Here is a 22,313-nt window from a genome sequence, read left to right on the forward strand (position 1 = left end):
TGTAATTGTAACCATTAGTTCGAAACAATAGAACCTCGAGATGAATTTATGACGTAAAGCAACTGTCGTGGATTCAATGATCTTTGCTCGCGCGCCGACCAGTATTTATAGTGTGCACGTTAACCAGTAAGCATAATTGTTACTTTTTGAACATTTTCAAAAGGAGTCCATAACATACATCAACTTGTATATATACAATTAGATTTTTAGGCAGTATTTGCAATTACAAAGAATAAGTTTTGAAATGTAGAGCGGTGTTATTGCACATATGTACTCATATGTGCAATATTGAAACATGGTGATTAAACCTTTATTTTTGTATTATACAATGCCTTTTAACAATAATCTCGTCGTACTCTAAATATTATTCTGGATAGTTCACGGCACAATGCCTGTAAAGTCACAGACATAATTCTTGTAATCACTAGTAAGTTGTAAATTATAATCACACGAGATGTACATATACTGAAAATTGCACCAAGGCTATTAAATGATGGCAAAATTCAACTTCCAACAAAAATAAATACACTGTCGTGAGTCGTTACTGTAAGTGGACTACATCCAAATTGCTGTCCGATTTTAACTATAATTTCGCAGTTGAAAAGAAATCAGGATTCATCTCGTGTGATTAGTCACTTATATAAAAATAAGGAAATAATGAAATATTCTTTTACACAATAAAAATTACAATGATAACGCAAAACTGTAATCTGAGTGCATTAGAACGAGCTAATGCAACAAGCGACCTAAATGTGATTTATTTCTTGAGTAGAGTAAAGTATGTTATCTATAATAAATAGCAAATCAATATTATAAGTTGATTTACTGTTCACGGGTTAAGCTGTGCACAGATCTTGTAACACAGTGATAGTATATGTACTTACATGTAATTTGTTGCGATTTGCATGCTCGCTGTACAAAGTGTTATTGAGTATTAATTAATGTTCACCTTTCCGCGGTTCTTTTTGAGTTTCCTTTCTTAAATAATGTTACGCGACGTCTAGTACACACTGAATAAAGGCATATTTACATTCTCTCACTAGCTATCATTCCACTAATAATACCTTATAAATATGTCGAAGATCGATATTGGGATCTCTGTTTTGACATAACGGCTTACAGATTAGTGGATACGTTTTCTTTTTGTGAGGCCAAATGACGGGACGAACAAGTCGTGCGGCTGGAGGTAAGATTGTCCGTAACAGTTTCAGTGTATCTCAGAGCTTTAAATAGCAAAGATCTGAACTACCACTGCGCCTGTCACCCTCAGATATAAGTGGATAACTCTCATGTGAATTAATTTCACCAGCACCATTACCTTCAAAACCGGATCACAGTATGCTCACATTACCGCTTGGCGGTAGAAATGGGTAAGGTGGCAATACTTCCCTGGAAGAACCCTTTCACATGAAGCTCTACCGCTACGTAGTCTTTGTCTTGAAAAATCACGCAAAATGTAGTTCTCGTTCTAAACTATATTAAATTGTATTTTTTACAGAAATATCAGATATTTGATTTGTGTAACTATCGTAATACCTTTATTGAATGTCAGGATATTTCACCACCATGATATTCAATTATTTTTTGTGAAATTGCTCCAGTAGTTTGTTATAATTTATTAATACAAAAATCGAACGCTTAGAAAAAATTACTTCGATTCATCTGGACTCGAACCAGCGTTCTAGCAAACCGTTCCATGGCTTAGTTGGCATAGCGTCCAGCACGGTTTGCCAGAAGACGCTGGTTGGATTCCAGCTGGATCGAAGTAATTTTTTCTAAGTATCTTTTCGATCGATTCGATCTTTGTATTCATAATTACGTAACTATTGTTAAAAGTAAAAATAACAAAATTGAAAATTGAAATTTCCAAAATGCACAAAGAAATTAAATTCTACGCTTAGTTTTATTAATTCTATACGTGAAGCTTAAAATTTGCCAACCTGGTTAACAGCAGTTAAGTCAAGATAGCTGAGTGCTGTTTAACCAAGCGTTTAACGTAAATTCGCTGTGCATGTGCACTAACGATTGCTAGCTGCAATTATTAATAAAGTATCAATTTAACTATTAACTATTTGTATACGTCTAAATGTTAGTTATATTTTCCTGTTGTTGAAAGGGGTTTGTTTTGTAGGTTTGAATTATGTAATAGACAAAATAAATCGGAAAAATTATAGTAATAATTGTAGTATATGTACACAGACTGATTGAACTGAACAGTTAATTTAAATTCGACTGTCTTTTAAAGTAAAAAAAAACAAATTATTGGTCTATTATTCCATCCAATCAATGGATCAAAAAATCCAGAGAATGGAATGAATTTTTTCCGGACAAAAATTCGTGTTTTTTTAAATATTTATTTGAAACAATATCACGATGTTTTTTTACTACCATGATTATATTTTATTGTTTCGTGTTATTATAATAATAGTAACGCACACACTCATAGCCCCTCTCACTAGGGAAACCCGGTATCGCGGGTGCCATGGACACACACATAGACCACCACAAATTATACCCAAACTCACGAGAGAAATAAATGTAGGCCACACAAATATTTCTCCCGGCAAGGAATCAAACCTGGGACGTCTGCGTGGCTGTCCAGTATGGAAATCGTTCGGCCACTGAGGCAGTTTACTGACACAATGTTCGAACAAACGCAAAGAAAAATTACTTTGATCCAGCAACTGTTGGCCAGACCGGGGCTAACCGCTCTACCAACAGAGCTACGGAACGAACCAGCAGACCTTATGAATTACTCACTATGTGCTTGTTGCGGATCTTTGTTTTTGCATTTAAACAGCTTTTTGCCATCGTGTCGGAGCTTTTGGGAGTGTGTTTAGCCCCGGTCTGACAAACAGTGACTGGTTCCAATTCGTCGGGACCGAAGGAAATTTTCTTTTTTTTCGAACAAATCAACATTTCAGTTCCACGGTTACAGCTGACTAGAAGAAAAAATATTACGCAGAAATCGTGAGAATCTAAAGTATAAAAAGTACAATTTTAATTCCTCATAAGAAAAAAAAGAATCTATAACCTAGTGACTCTACGACATAGAAAAATACTTTTTTGTTTCAACACAACGACACAGTAAGCTTTATTTACGAGATGTTAATTAATGACCTATTATACAGCGATGGGCGGAATTAATCAAGTAAATTGATTTTGCGTTTATTCTCTTTGCTAATGTAAGAATGTTTTTTATTTCATGTTACTTACAACGCGTCCATGCGAATATTTATCGTCTTTTATATTAAAACTGCATTAAAAGGCTGATGATAGTAGAGGAAATGGAGGGGGTATGGCAGCAATGTAGAAATTTAAGAAAACAGACGGGAGAGTGTATATATGTTGTAAATAAAATAGATGTCTAAATTTAAGTTTGATAACTACTACTATTGATGGCTCTACTGGTGGACTTGCAAGAATGGTAGATTGTCATTATTCGACAATTATTGTGCTGATATCCGTGCAAAATATGCAATATACAGTATCAAGCGCATGTCAAGCTTCACACGTAAGATTTAAACTCTACCACTGTATACGTTTTTATAATAAAATTCCAGAAAATGTTCAAAATTTAATAGAAATAATTTCAAAACTAGTGTTGAAAATGTACTGTAAAAGAAGGTTTATTATAAAATCATTGATTATGTATAGATGATATGACCGCATGGTGGTAATAATCTTGATAATATAAAGAAATCATTCTAACGATTCTTGACGATTGCAAGTGTAATTTGAAATTAACAGTTATTTGTAATGTTAATTTTATTGAAATAACACGATGTTTTACTACCATCATGTTCAATTTTTTTGGGAAATTACTCCATTTAGTGTGCATTAATTATTAATGTAAAACTTTCATACATTTCTCACAGATGGCGCTGCAAAAAAGTCGATAAAGCTAAAAATAAAGATCTGCAACAAGCACAGAGAAACTCGTAAGGTCATTCCGTAGCTTAGTTGGCAGATCGTCGGTCCAGCCGGATCGAAGGAATTTTTCTTTGTGTTTGATTAGTCAGTCAGTCAGTCAGTGGTAATCGAGCTTTATAGAGCATAATTATAAAGATATTTGATTTGATTCTATGCCGCTTCTGTTAAGAACGATCCAAAATCCAAAGTGTCAAGTTTGACATGCTATTACACAAGAATGTTGCTATTTGTCTTCTGATTGTCGATTTCCATCACACTTACGCTCACGAACTTAGTGAAGTTATAATAATGTTAATATAAACTATCGCATAATAAAAAAAGGTTATCACAAACTCACATTCGTCCCTCTACTGGGCACGAGAGTCCTTTAAAGGGAAAATTCAGTCCATATATAATCTTGATGGGATTTAACCCGTCTTTAAAGAATTTCGTTCTCTTTTCATTGAGTTTCATTAAAATATTTATCTTCAAATTATGGCATGTTAACATTATTTAACCAACAAAAACGTGTAGGCACTGTACAATCCAAAAATGTTTCGGTGCACCCTGTTACGTGAGAGACAAAAATACGGTTAAGAATCAAATATCGGGACTTAAAAAAAACTCTTGAAAAAATTACTCAGCAAGCCCATTGACAAGCAAATATTTTTATGCAACCATAAAATTGGACAAATTTAACAATTCCTTTTTAACGGTATACTTGACAATAGTTTGGTACCTGTCATATAAATTTTTATGACTCTGACCACAAAAGAACAAACAAATTATTCTCAACTTCATTGTGTAAATCGAAATACTGAAGAACTCACCTAAAATGCTAAGACTTGTTTTAAGAATCCATGAAATCTTAACTTGTTAGTAAGCACCGTTACCAAGCACAAGTTACCGATTTACCGAAGACAAAATTTGTGATCATAATTTAAATAACTATTAATTATCATTAAATATCATAATATCAAAAAAATATCATAATATAATTTTAACTATCATTAAATATCAAGGTGAATTGACACCAAAATAGACGATCGACGTATTTTGAAAACACGGGAAATCGGCTTTTCGACGTCAAAAAATACGAATTGAACTAGTTTTTTTTTTCATTTTCAATTCTATGGATTAAATCAGTTCATTCATTGTTATTAGAGATATTTCAATTAATTTTATCTCCCATGTTCCGTAATAAATACGCCAGGGGTTTATTAGCCTATTTACTATTAGTAATAGACTAGGGGTTTATTAGTAATGGACTATGTTTTATTTTATAAAGTGCATGTTTAAACATCATGCAATGAATTTATAGGCGCACCTCTCCGCGTCTATCTCACGGGCTTCAAAGCCAGCACAACCACGATATCATTTTCGCCTTAACATTACTTCATGTAAAATATGAAATGCGTGCCTCTTGCTATAAGAGGGGCAGTGTCTCAATCGTTGCACAGTTTTTGCACAATTTTAGGGTATGTAGTACAGCAAAAAAAGCTGGTGTTAAAAATCACGAACTAATTCAGCGGATTAAAAAAATAAACTTAAATCATTTCACAGCGAATGGAGCTGTCGTTGCTGCTTGCTTTAAAAATGTGCATCATATTGTTTTATATAACAATTATGATCGTTGATTAATAATAATTGTCAAAAAAATAAAAATAGCGATTTGTTTCCTGTTTAAGCGAACAAAAAATTCGGTAATTTTCGAATTTCTTTTTCTACGAAACTTTAGATATTTGTAACATCGGTGTTTAACTCTCGCATTTATATTAGTTCAATATATGTATGGGGGTAGTGCATGGTGAACATGGCATTATCATATAAGAGTTAGAAAATATTTGCCTCTTCGAATACACCAGTTCTTAAGTAAAGCTGTGTTTCTTTGTGCTTCTGGAATATCCCGATTTTTGGGCTGGCTTAGCGAGATATTTATCACAAACTATAGGAATCTGAAAGACAAATGGGATGTCACAAAACTGGTTTTTAATACACACTGTGCGTCGTCGACATTCAAACGAAAATGTTCAATAAAGACAATTGAAAGCAATCCCGTGATGCAGCTGTTTAAGTTGGGTGTCTTGTGTTATTTTTGAATATTTTATAAATTTTAATTGTATTTAGTTGGTGTCGTTTTTGCTTAGGTGTCTGTCATATTTGGTGTGTTTTGAAACATTAGTAGCATTGGTAGAATATCAACGAAGGCTATAAGGTATACTTATAAAATCCTCTGTAGCTTCATTCATGTTTCATAGACCAATTGTACTTATTTGTTTTATTATTAATTTATATTGTCTTTTCATTGTATTGCATACCAAGTACATACTATAAATCTCGATTAATTTTATCTTTTTCCTTCTGAAGCGCTAGCAAGACAGGGCGGATATAGAAACTCGAGCTTCAATGTCACTTCTCGCGCAAGTCGCGCTCTGTCATATTAGCGCTGCTGGTAGATACTTACATAATAATATTGAATAAATATTTTTGATTACAATATTTTTTCAAAAATAGATTTCAAAAATACACCTTCAATTAGAAAATATAAACCTGAATACATAATTAATCAAGGTTGTAATACGAAGTATATTTTGTGAATAATGTATACAAATAAAATTAAAATTTCCCCTAACGGTACTACATTTTCCTAAGGGCCAATTCACGCATATAAAACTGTCGAATTTGGTATTAAAGTGACGTCACAAAACAGCTGTAGCTATAAAATATTACGTAAACATTTACACCAATAAAAAGGGTCGCTTGTTTTATGCGCGTCGTACAGTGGAGTTACTTAAAAATTTAAATAATAAAGCACGTAACAGACGTGCTTAAGTACCTACTTAATTTTTTAATTAACGATGTATATGTATATAGATTTTGAATTTAGACTGACAGATTTGTTAAAATAATGAAATTATTATTCAGTTATCTATCCTCATTTGAAATTGTCAATTGCAATGGTTTTCCTAGTATCCTTAAAGATCCCATGGTCACTGTTGATTAAGGTGATAAAGCCATCAACCAGTTATGTCTAATATTAATGCAAACCACCCTATTTTTCCCACCATATGTAGTTTGTTTATAAAAACAAATATACGCGATTTAAGTCCGGAAAAATAGTTTTATTTCCTATGTGTAACAATCGCGAAAACCTAAGAACTAGATATCCTTAAAGATTTCATGTAATTTCATTAAAAAAATCTGTTTTATTTGTAAAACTATAACAGGCATTTTTAGAAAATAGTATTTATTATTCAAATCAAATAATTTTGTTATTGTAATTTAAATGTTTAACCATTATGGTATTCACTTAAGTTAAGCTATAACACCTTATCTTCAAAAAGTTAATATTCTGAAGAATGTCTTTTTATAATTGTATTTAGTGTCAGTCGTCACGAATGTGGCAAAATCGTAAAATGTCTTAGTAACTGCGTGGTGTTCTCAATACGACGTTTTATGTAGACCCGTTCAGGTGTGAACATTATCTTAATTCGAATGCTACCGAATCGGGACGTAATCACAATTTACTTTGGTGCTAATTGAAAACGGCTTTTTGAATGCACCGGTTAGTCAATACTACCGGTTCATGTGAATTTTTATTGCTCACTGTTTCTATTTCAACGTAATTATCGTTTGTTAGTTTCTATTTTGTTATCGAATACAACGCTGTTTTTTTTCTTCAATTTTATTTAAATAGGCAAAAGAATACAGAATTTTTATAAAGCGACCTGCAACTGCGAGATAAGAGCAATTACTTAAAGATACCTAAGTTAAATTAAGAATTACTTATGTAGATACATTTAAAGCAATATAACTTATAGTTATAACTTGTTAATTATTTAATAAATCAGTAGATAGTTCTTTTTAAGATTTACAAATATACCTGGTAGAAATATTATGCATTCTTTAGGAATATATAATTTTTAAAACACTATAAGAAACATGTTACCTTTTACATTAGTCAATAAAATGTAAGAATTATTTCTTTGAATTATAATATATGTAAATTAATCAATCCAAGGCCCCATTAATTAGGTATCAAAATACGATATTCCTAGTTTTTTATTCTTTAGTTTTTAACTGGTTTCATTTGTTGTTTTGTTGTGACTTGTACTTCCGGAACTTGTTTATTTAGTGTAGTGACGTTAGATATTTACTGCACTGGTCTATCCTAGGCTAGTTTTTTTTTAGAAATTCACCTGCTTACACTGTAAAGTCCAGTAAATTGTTTTGTAACTTCATTACAAGAATTTTTCGGTTATTATAAAAATAAAGTTAATTCGTTTTTCTATAGAAATTACGTATTTTGCTACAATTATAATACCCGGATTTTTTTTTAAAATATCTAATGTAGAAAGTACGTTAAAGGAATCTTTTTATCTTACTAACTTCAAATATTACAAAAAATCGGAAAACCCTTTTTGCAGCTTTTTCTCAAAATTGTGTTTTTAATTGTTATATTAAAAACGTGTTTTGGTTTACTGTACAACTGTACTGTATTTTTATAACTTTTTTTAGCACTGAGTATTTTTTGCAATTTACCAAATTACGAATTAAAATTGGCAGCAATTTTTTAACAATTCAGACCAGAAGAAGCGTGACATTGATTACAAATCATGACTGTCGTGATTTCGCCCACAACAATAAGCAATTTAAGAATTACCGATTCCGAATTATTCTTTCCTGTTCATTTAGAACAAACGCAGATAAGTAAGTGCGGTGTTTAGGTTGAAAATAACATTAAAATGATATATTTGTAGAATACATAGAGTTAGCAATACAATTAACCAACCGTGTAATCATACTAGCCAGTTAAACACAATTTTGAAGGAAAAATTTTAAAAATTTGTCCAAAAACTAAGCGGAGTTCCAGTTTCATCGAGGTCGTCGGGCTAGGCCGGAAAGGTCGCCGCCCTTTGCCCTCTTTGTAAATGAAGTGGTGGTGGAAAACAAAAAGAATTGCTATACCCAGCAACACCTGATAATGCATTAGTTTGTTTTGATTTTAGAATACGTTTAGCAATCCTTGTAGTTAAATATTTCAATTGCTATTTTTCTTGTGAGTAAATTAACGAACGATGTTCCATTATACTTCTATATAGTAATATATAAAAACAGTAGTTTTTATTTATTATTTTATTTTTCATAATGAAAATTATTAATTTAATTAAATATAAAAAATGTTCTAATGCAATTTTTGTTATACATTTTTGGCATATTTGAGCTCTGTAAGATTAAATATCAAATATAAGATAAAAAAAGCCGATGCGCTTTACTCTATCACGAAATTTACTACGTACGTAAAGAATTAAAATGCAAATCCATCATTTTACTTAACAAGTAATAATTATTCATAGACTAAAATAATGGGTTAAATAATTGAAAGCTAAGTTAAGCTACCTATTTAATTAATGGTTACTATTTTTAACGTTTACGCCACTTTGCATGCGAGTGCATGCTTTTGTTTTCTAGTACTAAAGAGTGTTTAGTCTACTTGTTTGTGGAGACATATTTCCGAGGCGCGCCGCGGCGGCCGTGCGCTCGCATTCATAAAACCGGTCTTTGCCGTCTTAAAATTACTGGCACATTTTTACACACATAATTTTTGAATTTAGAAAAAGATTTTTCACAACGTAAACCAAGCTATTTCAAAATTAGAAATGTGCATGTGCAAAGAGTTCAAACATAGCCACCTAATAATTTATGAAAGAAAAAATTTGGTTTGTTAATAAAAATATCACATGTCAAACTTTTTTAGAAAAAGGATTGTCACATTGAAAACGATTTACAAATGGATTTACCTGTGTGATAAATTCGATCAATATGATTCCATTTTTATGACCAATTTAAATACGCATTACAAGTATTTGAAACGCGGCTTGCGAATGTTATTTTCCTTTGTAAACATGACGGCGGCGGACCGCATGATGTTTATGCATTGCTAGTGCAGAAGGAAACTTGAATTGAGATTCTGAACAGCTTCGATGATTCCAACATTCGTGAGGCGACAAACAATTGCACATCTCCCTGTGATGCGTGTGAAAAATTAAGAGTCAAGTGAATCCGATTCATCATTATCCATTATCTTATAAGCGGTTTCAATGCAATTATTATTCTATGGACACGTTTATTAACTTTGTAATTAATGACTTATGAAAAACTTAGTGTGAATAATTCATTCTGTTGGAATAATCATATGATTTTTCTCTGTTCTTGTTTATGGATATGCCAACGCAGTGGCGGTAGTATATACTAGTTGTTTAATTTTAATATTGAAAACTAAATCAAATAATTATGCAGTACCCTACAAGTGTCACCTTGTGCATCATAATTTACTTAGACCACACTTAATTATAGCTTCAACCCTTATTTGCCAGAGGGTTAGTAGACAAATCTTGTGTTATAAACTTCCTGTCCTTAGTTTAAAAATGATATCTGCCAGATACATATTTTCACAAATCAATCGAGCGCGACTCGATTTGCCACAAGCGAAATCGATTTCCTGTATGTAGATACGATCGAAACATCAAAATGACACTTCGTATTTCAATGTTCGTTCAAACTCACTTCCAAACGAAATTCGATTGCACAACTTCGTTCAACGATGACACCTGGCATGCTCATGCTGATTACGACGCGTAAATTGCCAATACGTGTGTCGCATTGGTGCATGATTCAAACGCTTTGATCGAAAGCCGCTCGCCAAATTGATCTGTGGTAGGTAGGTCACGATGTTCGGAGCTTTTGAATGCATGTTGGACACTAGAACACTTTACAAAACGTCGTATGCGTAAAACACGTGGTTTCAGACAATTTTAAAGGTGCTCATGATCTATAAGGACGCAGTACAAAAGTAATCTACACATTTTACTTTATCATTTAAAACAACACGTCCGCAACTATCGAATATCTGAACCAAACTAACCATTTAAGAAATTTTAATTCAAAGGAATACCGCCTGGTTGGAAAGGAGGATATCTTAATTTTGTAGTCCTCAATAAATTATAATTTACGATTGTGTTCCTGGACTGTAAAAAAAAGGACTCTATAATAGAAACGTTGTTTTTTTCTACCATCATATAACGTTTACCGGAGCTAGGCTTTTGGCCTTTATCAGACCTTGACCAATTTGCTGAGAGGAACAGGAAAAAACATCGTCATCTCTTTCTGTTTCGTTTTTAATTCCACCAGGAAGTGACTCAAATAAAAGTTAAACAATAAATTCAAGGCTGAACAATTACGCCGAAATTGTTTATGCAGTTTTAATAAGCGTGTGAACAACTAATTAAGAAATTCTTTTAAGGAAAATTATACCACTGTAATTAGTTATGAATGTTTCTATCTAACACTGAATAATGCTCATAGAAAGAACTTATCAGTACCTACCTAAGTAATTTTTCTTTTTTGCTCAGTTTGAACTAAAGAACGAAATAATACCTAATGTCGATTCCCGTAAAGACGGAAAGTAAATTTTGGAAAAGAGAACAAATAGAAAGGGACAGGCATATGTCTTGATGCATGTCGTCAAACTATAAGGGTGTATTGGTTAAGTATGTATGGGGCCCATACGTCATGGGGACCGGCGCCGGCGCGCTCTTTCTGTTCCATTTCCGCGATACTGTATTTATAAATTTTAATATTAATTTCTAAAATAAAAATAGTAAGTAGCAGTTTATTTAGTGATAATGCAGTGTAAAGAATATAAAAACGTTAATATTGTTTCCAAAATTTTACAATTTTGTGATTACTGACTTTCTCTTTAGTCGTCCTGCTTTAACACTAACAAGCGATATCTATAAAGTTTTAATATTACATAATTGGTGGGTATTCTACCGAAATGGTGTGATTAAATTTGTAGCTCGTCAGATAGAGAGCCGCATCAAATTTCCGATTGGCGTGACCGATTCAACTAATTCGATTCGACTCGTAACTTAACTCATAATTGACCAAAAATAATTCAAAAGACGCATGAGTTACAAAAACGTATGTAGATTTTTTAATTCTAACAATGTTGGGCATATACCTTCCTCTATTTCCCTCCGTACTTTACGTTCTTGAGTGTTGATTCTCTAATATTTTTAGAATAAATAGTTCCATCGTTGCTATTCTCGCTAACTTCCGAATCTGAAATTTTTGTGGTTACTGAGGGAGACGTACGATTTAACTCAGCTTTAAAAAGCGAACATTCTCGTAACTACTTATTTCTGAAATGGTTGTAGATTGATCATATGATATGATGTAGATAATGCGAACACCTACCCGCAAACCTAACAAGTGTTACAAACGTCGAAACTGTTTTAGGTACCCGACAGGCACTAAGGTCCAGATCATAGGTGATTGAATTTTCTCTTCTCAATCGTTTCCTCGCATTTCCTTCTGCCCATCATCTGTCTCCTTAGTATGTTGTGCTCAGTCAAATGCTGTGGTGCAGTGCTGACAGGCCACTCCAGTTGTTCGAATATCGTTTGGAATTTCTGCCTCTAGATTTTGTTCCCTTCACTCCTACAAAGCTAAAATGGAACTACGCAGGACATATTGCGAACCTTGCGAATAATAGAAACTTGGTCTTTCTGCGAGATGGCAATTCAAAATCGCGAGTTGTAGCGCAAGATATAGCACAAACTACGGCTGGTCTTAATACCCAACAGTGGGTAAAGTCGGGCAGTGTGCAACGTTAATACTATAGTCGGCAAACTAAAGCACATAAGTAAAAAAATGCTTCATTTGTTAATATATAATTATATATTTTTTTGTGTTGTTTTGTGTTGGAAGTTAAATAACCTCTAGAATAATGTTCGAAATTTATGAAGTAACAAATGAATTTGACTTATGTGCTTTAGCCAGTAGATGTATTAATTTAAATGAATGATGTTCGATTTTAACTTATGTGCTTTAGTCCGTCGACCCTAGAATTATTGACAGGACGAATTTCACATTTGCTACGAAAAACCGAAATGGCTAATTTTCAGGTTAGTTTTCTCTACCTAATTTCGGTATCAATTTTTATTATTTAAGAATTCGAGTATCCTATCGTGAAATATCAAATAATATTACAGGATACAACACCCAAATATTAAATAATACTTCATGATAATATTGTATAAAACTTAAATGTTAAAAGTTGTCAACGAAATTAGATAGAGTAAGCTAAACTGAAAATTAACCGAATACGTTGTTTTGCATAATTTGCCTAGATTATTAGTTACAACAGACGGGAGAATATGAACACGACTGGACGATATACGACTATTCTGTTAAATTCTGTGTTCTATATTTTATATACGGCAATAATGGATGCAATAGGGTTCCAACTAAAAATCAGTGCTGGAACACATTGCATATTCCAGCAATTATGTTTGTGTAAATAATCGGTGCTTTAATTTAATTTTTATTTTGCTTGCAATTTTGTTTTGTAATTATTTATTTGTGTCTTACCTGTGAATATTCTGATTGTGTTTTAATTTTTTTTTTTCTATTTCTTGTGTGGTACCATTTAGGGTAGTCAAAAAATGTATTTTTCTTCTTTAACTAAGATAAGTTATTAGGTGGTAATTATTAACTACTAAAACTAGTGTTCAGTTAACTAATTTACGGTCAATCAACGCAATGCCAAAAGCAATGAGTTATAAATATTCAACGACTTGGTACAAAAGGACAGATTGTCTTTCAAAACGCTATTTTCGGCACGAATGCCAGTTTATCAAAGAAAATAAGTTTCGAATGTTCTAAACGTTCAAAAAGTTATGAACCGTGTCTCGTTCGCAAAAGGTTCAGATTAAGATTGTACAAATGGGTGATAATGATAGTCCAGCCAAATGTTGCTTTCTGTTCAGTAGAAATAAGTTCCAAATTTGTTTGATCTTTGTAAGATTTCAGTAACGGCAAGTACAAAAGCATTTATTTAAGAAGTGTGTATTACCGTGCACTGTTTACGTGAAATTAAATATGGTTTAATAGTTTACAAAGAACGGGTTAGCGCTCGCAAAAATTAGTTTGCAATTTTGCTTAAGTATAAAGGATGCGGTTAAGACTTTGTTGACGTTTTGCATTCTCGTTGATAAAGTTCAAAAATATTAAGTGTAAGGTTTTTATTTTATTTATATTTTTATTGCTGGTTTTATACTTATTTTTATGGTTTTTTAATATGAGTTGCAGTAGTTTAGTGGGAGAAAAGAGGGTGATGGTACGAGTCCCTATGGCGGCTTGTACCTATGACTTTAATTTCTAAGTTACGTACTTTTGGGAATGATTAGTAGTTCTCGTTGACGGTGAAGAAAATTATCGTGATGAAACCTGCACGTCGAAGAAGATTCACAAATCATGAAGAATGTGTAAAGTCCCAAACGCATGGTATAAACCCCCTTTTGTTAGAGGTGACCTGTGTCTAGTAGTGAGACGTATAATCAGTTGATAATGATGAATGTAAATGCCCTATATATAGAAACTTTTTGTTTAGAAAAAACTTCAGTACTTAATGACGACGTTACACTATTTACTCAAACTGACAACGTGTTTGTTTCTCTCACATAAGTAGAATTAAAAAAACCAATCTAAAAGAATAGCCCGTAAAGAATGTTCAAAATCCTAAACATTATATAAATATCTAACTCCGATTATCGATTATTTCATTCAAATAGTGAGTATCGTTTGCAGTGTGGTATAACGTGCTCGATTAATTTACCGACCAGACATCCGCTTGGAGGCTAACGTACACTTGAAGCGAAGCTAGTAAATCGTACTATAATTTTTCTTACGGACTCTTAGATCGAGAATTTATTTATTGATGATTTTTATATATTTTTGGGAAAATATCCAAATAAAAAAATAATCCACAGGGGAGTTATTTCACATATGCGTTGATACAATATATTAGTAATATTTTACATTAATACAAAGATCCAACATAAAGTAAATTTTCTTGTCTGGTGGTCCCAGCAAGGCAGACAGACACTGATCTACCTGGTCGAAAGAATTTTTCTTAAATCTAATTTAAAAAAGTGTACAAAATGTGCTACCGAAGTATGTCTAATAATGCATATGAACAAAAAAGACCAGCGAGTGCATGTGATAAATTTATACGGACTGAATTTTATAATCACATTCTTTAATATTCGGAATTATCTGGAATTACCTGTATGTCTATAGTATGTGTGTGTGTGTGTGTGTGTGAAAACTTCTTATTCGTTAGCTACATATTAACATAATCTTAATTTTTAAAAATTTCTTTACTAATTTATGATCTACGTGTTAACAAAAAAGTCACAAAAGTCATATGTTCTTGACATCTTAAGGTCATTCAGGCATCGAAACTGATAGAGTCAGACATAGTAATCGCTTGCTCCGTATAGCGGCATGATAGTGTAGAAGCCTTATTTAACGTGCTTGGAGACCGACCGACCGACATATTTGTGATATGGATTTTACATACATATATAACGGCCTACTACGATCGTTTAAACACGTGAAATGTTTCTATTTTTTTCTTTGTTATTGCATTTTTACTTTACAAACTTTTTTCTATACATGGGCAAAGGTTGTTGCCATTAAAGTCATTGTAATTGTTGCTTACAATGATATTAGTGAATTGAACAAAATAAAAAATATATTTACTTTGTCTTGCAGGTACGGATGATGTAAACAAAGAAGAAAAAAACTAGGACCAACCATCGGCAATCGTTACGATGGATAAGCAAACCACTGGATGGGATACAACTGGGGCCGTTACCCGATGATTTTCAATGCAACGCATAATAACCCAGCCCAGGTCACGGACTACTATTATGGGCCAGGATAGTATTTTGTAACTTGTACCCTAGAACTTGTTCATACTTGTGTTCGTGGTTATTGCTTATCGTTTAATTCTTTCCATGGACATTGGCAAAACGGATTTGTGATTGGCTGAATATCCACACTAGGTCTCAATTAGCAGCCAACATTTTATTTTGCTAGAAAACTGCAAAATTGATATTTTAATTTAAACAGAGTCTATTGCGTATACGTTTTGCGTCATGCTAAAATATTAATTACAGTATTTTTATTAAATAATAAAAAAATTGTCAGCTCTACACAATATTTCTATCACCTCCTCATACAAAAAGTTTTATTAATAATAATCTTTCATCTTGGAACATGATCACGTGCAAAATAAACATTAAAATAAATATTACACATCAAATTCCCTTTGAAATATTGGCTAGCAATAACTTACATTTGAGGAGATGAATAGTTTATAATACTAATTACTAAATTTAACTAAATTATTCGTTTTGCAGGCCCTTTGAAGATTTAGTTGAAGTTCCATCGATGACTGCACACAAAAACGAAAGGAAGCACTTCGCGAGGTAGTCAGCATTCGTATTATTTATCACTTCACAGCTGCACACCTATGATCGATCCTTATCCAAGATGGCCGCTGGCGCGCGGCGCAAACAGGCGGGAAACGTGCGCGGGCGCACCTCCTGCACACTCAACCCGTCAATCTTCTAAAACGTTTTGAATTTGGAATCTTTGAAATTTTAATTTCGAACGTGCTAACGTGTACTCTCAAAGACGGTTTGCACTGTACTAAACACTAAAAAAATAAATGGACGCATTCAAAAGTTGAGGCCCATAAAACATATCTCCCCCATTATTAGTTTATGGCTTGCGACTGTTAGGGCTATTATGCTCATTTTTGTGTGTATATGTGTTTGTTTTGATTGTGTGCGGTGGACTTCAATTTGGGGTACCAGAACAAAACACCTCTATTGAGCAATGTTCGGTTCTTCCAAATTATAAATTTACAACCTGAGATGTTTTATGACTGTTACCGTTGTAATTTGATCTTTTGTTATTAGCGTAATTTTATTACGGACTCACATTTGTAAAAATCACCTGTCATAAACCAAACGGGCAGCATTCTTGTCTTTGCATATCTTTATCTTCTTGCTGAACTCTCTTTGTAACCGTCTTATTGTTTTTATTTTATATAAATAATTATGTACTTTATTATATGTATGTATATTGACGTTGTATAGAAGTACATATATTCTGTGTTTATAATAATTCTTTATGTAAGTATTGGTATTTTCTTATTTATCTGTTAGTTTACTTTATTTCTACCTTTTTCTTTCTCGCACACCGTTGCCCGCTTATGACTGGCCCTTGTTCTCACTGCCTTGCGTTGGCTGGAAGGCATTCTTTTTTAGAGATAAGCCCACTATTGCTCACCTTTTGTATAATTAATATTTATTTGTTTTTTTTTTAATAAGTAAGTTTTTTAAAATGGTAAGCGACGCGCCTATCCATAACAGTTGCAGCGCCACTTAGAGCTTTTAATTGCAAAGATCTTACGGGCACTGCCATTGTGCCCGTCACCCTGAGACATAAGTTCCATGTGCGTGTAATTTCACCAGCACCCTCTTCCAAACCGGAACGCAGTAATGCTCACATTACTGCTTGGCGGCAGAAATAGGAAGGGTGGCAGTACCTCTCTGGATGTACTCCTTAAAAAGAGCTCTACTGCTACTAAAAGTATCACTGTTTTGGTGCAATTAAGAATATATATAATAGTTTTAAATATTTATGGTGTTTATTTTAATTATTTCGTAGTTTTGATAATTTATATTGCAGGTATCACGTCAATTTTTAAAAACGGAGATGAGACCAGAATTTTTGAAATCATATTTTATAAAGCTTTGTACTCAGGTAGAGCAACATTCAAGGCAGCGCATCCAAGGCTTCTCACAGTATGATTCGGCACGCCCGCATGGTAACACATAAAATAATAACGTACGGTAGATGTTAAATTCATAAATAGGCAATTCTGTGTGCAGGTTATTATTTTATTCGACACAGAATGGCAGGTGAAAATATCAATTATAGTAGGCACGTAATATTTTCGCATGTTACTTTTAAAAATTTGCTTTATTGATGTGAATGTAATTCAATTGTTAACATTTTATACTTTTGAATTATTTCATTTTTGGCGTTGTAGAATAAATAGAATGAGTGTTTAATGTAATGTTGGGATATATAATATGGAAGTTAAGTGAATGGAATTTGGAAATTTCATGTACCTACATATATATCCAAAACATGTTAAAATCAAAATCGAAAGTACCCTACTGAGGTAGTGATTACAATATCTCATTTCCCTTTAATATAGGAGCATTTAAAACGTTATTGCCCCGAAGCGAAATTCAGTCGCCAATTTTGGAACCAGTTTAGAAATTATAGGGTCAGCTCTTGGTCGAGGTTAGACGCGGTTTTTGAATGCTCGCGTTTGAAAAAAATGCAAAGCGCACATTCAAAAGTACTTATATATCTTCTGAGTTAAGAGTACATTTTGTTGCGTATTGTACAGTGGTATATTTTTACTCTGGAATGTAAATTCTTCATCTAGGAGATATAATTATTTTAAATAAATGAAATTTATTGTTTGCAATATAAATTATATGTCAATTTATTTTGTTTTAATCTCATTTTTCCGCCATTTATAGCAATGTTAAATTTTGAATGTAGATTTATGGCATGTTTCGTATTATGAATATATCGTACGTCAAAAGTGCTTTTATGACATAAAAATAATACGAACTACATAAAACAAATTACGTATTTGAAGTTTCATAATTGTCCTGTTTAAGCTGAAAAAGTTATCTACTAATTCTGTTCGTAGAACCTCTCGCCCGAAAACTTGTCATTTGCAGATATGGCAAAAAGTCCTTTCTACTTACTACAAAAGTAAAGGATCGATAAGCAATCCCTAAAACGCTTAATTTAATTACACTGCAATTAACGAAACAAGATTCCTAATAATAAGTCTTCTTTAAATGCGTAATTGGTAACTGAAAAGTGCTAGTTACCATAATTTCAGCCTTTCCCCTGTAACAATTAGGTACTCCACTGACCAGTTTAACATCTTTGTATGAGGTATTTTGTAAAAAGTGAATTCGAGAGGAGGACATGCCCCGAAGTTTTCATACAGCCCACGTCCGGGCAGCCGTCCTTGTATTGTTTTCGCCGGCCGTGTTGCGTGAACCCCGAGTGAAATATGGCTGACAGTTCGACTACTTATTTTTGTTTTATTTTTAGGCCGTGTTACTTAATTTTATCAACTCACATGAGTTATGAGCAATGGGACCACACACGTCGTTAATTATCCGCTAGTAATGTAAAAGTGAGACTGGCAACCCTGCTAGATTGGAATTTTATTGGCGTTCCAATTTCGATATCCGTTCGAATACTTTTTCTATACGAATGCATTTGTCGAGTAACTTTTTAAATATTTCTAATAGCTTGTCTTATTAATGTTGTGACCAGTCAGAAATAGTTCATATTGGAATAAAATTTTATTTCTGTTTATACTGAGGTGTTTCATAACACACTTGTGTATTTAACTCGTGGTTAACACAATCGTAATAGTTTGTAGAGATGTGTCATAAAAATAATTTCGTAGATCGACAAACTGTGTCATTTGGATGTATGTATACTAGGAAACAGTGGCAAAGTTTTGATGACACAATTTTATTTCTACCGCTGTAGAACTCAACGATGACATATTTTTATATTTTTATATCAAGAAAATTTGAACTTTCATTTCAGAACGGTGATTGGTGGCCATTTGTCGGATGGTCAGTGGCACTCAAGTTAATAATAATGCGCCCAAATAGATCGGGGCGTTGACCCGAGCGGCGCGGGCGCACGAATTCCCGCCACATGAGGAGCGCTAAAATGCTGTCAGAGACACCCACTACACGCTCCGTCAAGTTAATCAGAAATTTCATCTTTGCTTTTTTTGACGGTCTAGCAAATGTTCTAAAAAAGTGTAAATTTCTTTCGTATTCAATTTTATTACTGCTTTCGATTTAACTATTTAGACAAAATTGTAAAAAAGTATGTGATTGTTACTGATCATATACACGTGTAATATAAAATATCTACCTATTGAAATTGATCTTAACGACCAGTTTTCTGTTCCAGTTATCTATTCGATCGTTCATAAGTTAGTACCGGATTCGAAGCCGGCACTATTGAACCACTCCCACTGACGACGGCCAAAAGTTTACGAGAACTCCGGTTGCACAAAAGTTAATTAGATAATGTTATGATATCAAAACTAGTTTTTGTAATTTTTTGGTAAGAATGGTGCACAGTTATAATGTTGCGTTTGATTTGTAAATAAAATGCAATAAGCAAAAATGACAATAAAAATGTAGTGCACGTACATTCAAAAAGCTTTTATCACTATAAAATAATAAAATTTTGGTGGTCGCCTTATTTTGTTCATAAAGTACAATATTTACATGTCAAATAGATTAAAACAGTTTTATTATTTGCTTTATGACTTTTATCTCGACTATAAAATGCTCAATGATTTTTATTACCCAAAATTAGTTAAGTGCCATTCTTTACTCAACATTTATTTGATGTCTCTATAAATTTATGAATGGCACTCAAATCTGTCGCACTAATAAGGTGTTAACGAGGGTCGTACATTTTATGTGCTTTTTATTGACACTTGAGTCGAGTTCGTCGCTACCTGCTGCCGCGCGGCTCTTATTGGTGTCTTGTGAGACTCGAAGGGGACATAAACGGAACTCAATGGGTGTGTACGATGTGCTAGCAACATTTTAGAGCTATATAAGCTCGTGTAGGAAGTATGCGGAGTTTTCGATTTTTACTATTAATTCATTGATTGGTGTAATTAATTATTGTTGAGTCTACGTTTTTAGATAAATTTAAGATTGTTGAGAAATTTTAGAACCTAAAATTTTTGTCTCTAAGAAAAATTTTTTCTAGATAATATGATTGTTGTTCAAGCTAAACAATGAGTTGACTGACCTGCTATGGCCATCCAAGGATAGAAGGTGTGGTTGGGGGCTTGGTGCTGGACGGGCTGCGCTGTAGCTGCTGCTGAACCTGGTAGGGCGCATTGGTTTCCCCAGGGTAGGGCTCTTCCAGGACTTGAGGACTCGCTGTACCGAGCTTCAGGGGTGCAGGCTGCTGGTCGGACGAGCGCTCCTAGACCAGCGCCCCATGCTTCTTTCCCTCCGTAACCATTCTGCTGCTCCCCTCCGCCCTTCGAACAGTCAGCTTTGGCGTACTGTTGCTCTCCTGCGTACAGCTTGCAGGCGGCCGCGACAGAGGCATCGTAAGGAGAGTCCTGAGGACGTGGTTGGTGCAATGCATGGGGTTGAGCGTATGTCAGCCCCAGAGGGAATCCTCTGTACTGGTCTCCTCCTCCACTCCCCTGATGCACCCCATGCGCCCCGTAAAAACCACCCTGCTCGAAATAAGAGTTCATTCTGAAAAGTCACTGTCACTAACGTCACTTATAGAGACCACTTATGTCATATCGCGGTCCCACGCGCCCTGATAACGCGACCTCCGCCAATGTCACTCCAAATTCTGACAGTGAATATTAACCTTTATTAATTTTATTGCCTCTTCAACGTCACTCAAGCGTCATAATGGGCTTCGTTGGCGATAAAGGCCAGTTGACGTGTGTTTACTTTTTACGATTATTTTACGACTTGGGAGCGCGTGCCGCGGGTTTTACGAGTATTTAAGCGGTTCCGTCTGGCGAGACGTCTCACGCTGGTTGGTGGGTGTTTTTTTTATTTTCCAGTTCGCGATGTGTCAGACGGTCGTATGTCGCGAGCGAAGTTTGTAGAGTCGCGTGTGGCGGGAGCGCGCACCCATATGCCGTGTGCGACCACCGCGGCTCGACTCACGCAGTCTACTAAGAGAGCAGCGAGGCGAGCCACGCGCGCCGCCCCGCGCGCCGCCTGGCGATCGCAACGCGCCCGATTGTTCCGTCCCCTTTTCGCTAATGACAATAAATATTATCAGTTGCGCTCTCTTTTCCTTTTCTTATCACTCTTCATGAAGCACGTGGTTAGTGACTATTATGATTGAAAAACTAGTCTCAACTGACGTTTCAGCAACTCTTCCAATGCTGAAAAACGTAGTAGATTCTATCCCATAATCGTTTACTTTCAATAACTGTTCCACATTGTTATAAAACGTAATGTAAGTTGTAAAAGCCACCCCGAGTGTTTTATTTCTTTACTAAATATCCCACACAATGAATGGGCATGTAAAAAATATCAACAAAAGCCCATGATCACTTTACTACTGAAAAGTAAAGCCGCAAAAGTCGTAAACTCATAAACGTACAATTAGTGAAACGGGCGAGTAAAGAAAAGATTTTACAACCACTTCTCGACCGTACCACAATGAGCGCGCAGTATCGTAACAAGGTGCTGAATAGAGTGAGAAGTCGTAAAGATGATTATTATTTCTTCTACTACCTGTTTTTACGAGAAGTGACGCTGTCACTTTCGAACGCGTAGCGTTGGTATTAGAGCAAACGTGATGGGTTATATTCCACCGGCCGCACGTAGTGGAGACGGTGTAGC

General features: G+C 34.1%; 1 protein-coding gene across 2 annotated transcripts in view; it reads right to left on the reverse strand.

The window, feature by feature from the left end:
* The window catches only part of LOC113237890 (homeotic protein ultrabithorax), a 192,089-nt gene extending 170,476 nt beyond the window's left edge, over positions 1-21,613 (reverse strand). For both annotated transcript variants that reach the window (XM_026474603.1, XM_026474600.1), the window contains exon 1: positions 20,734-21,613. In XM_026474603.1, the coding sequence (XP_026330388.1) occupies positions 20,734-21,196 (463 nt within the window). In that variant the 5' untranslated portion in view covers positions 21,197-21,613. The remainder of the gene's footprint in view (positions 1-20,733) is intronic.
* Positions 21,614-22,313: the final 700 nt, after the last annotated feature.

Source organism: Hyposmocoma kahamanoa, unplaced genomic scaffold, assembly GCF_003589595.1.
Source record: "Hyposmocoma kahamanoa isolate Upper Pololo Valley unplaced genomic scaffold, ASM358959v1 94, whole genome shotgun sequence".
NCBI lineage: Eukaryota > Metazoa > Arthropoda > Insecta > Lepidoptera > Cosmopterigidae > Hyposmocoma > Hyposmocoma kahamanoa.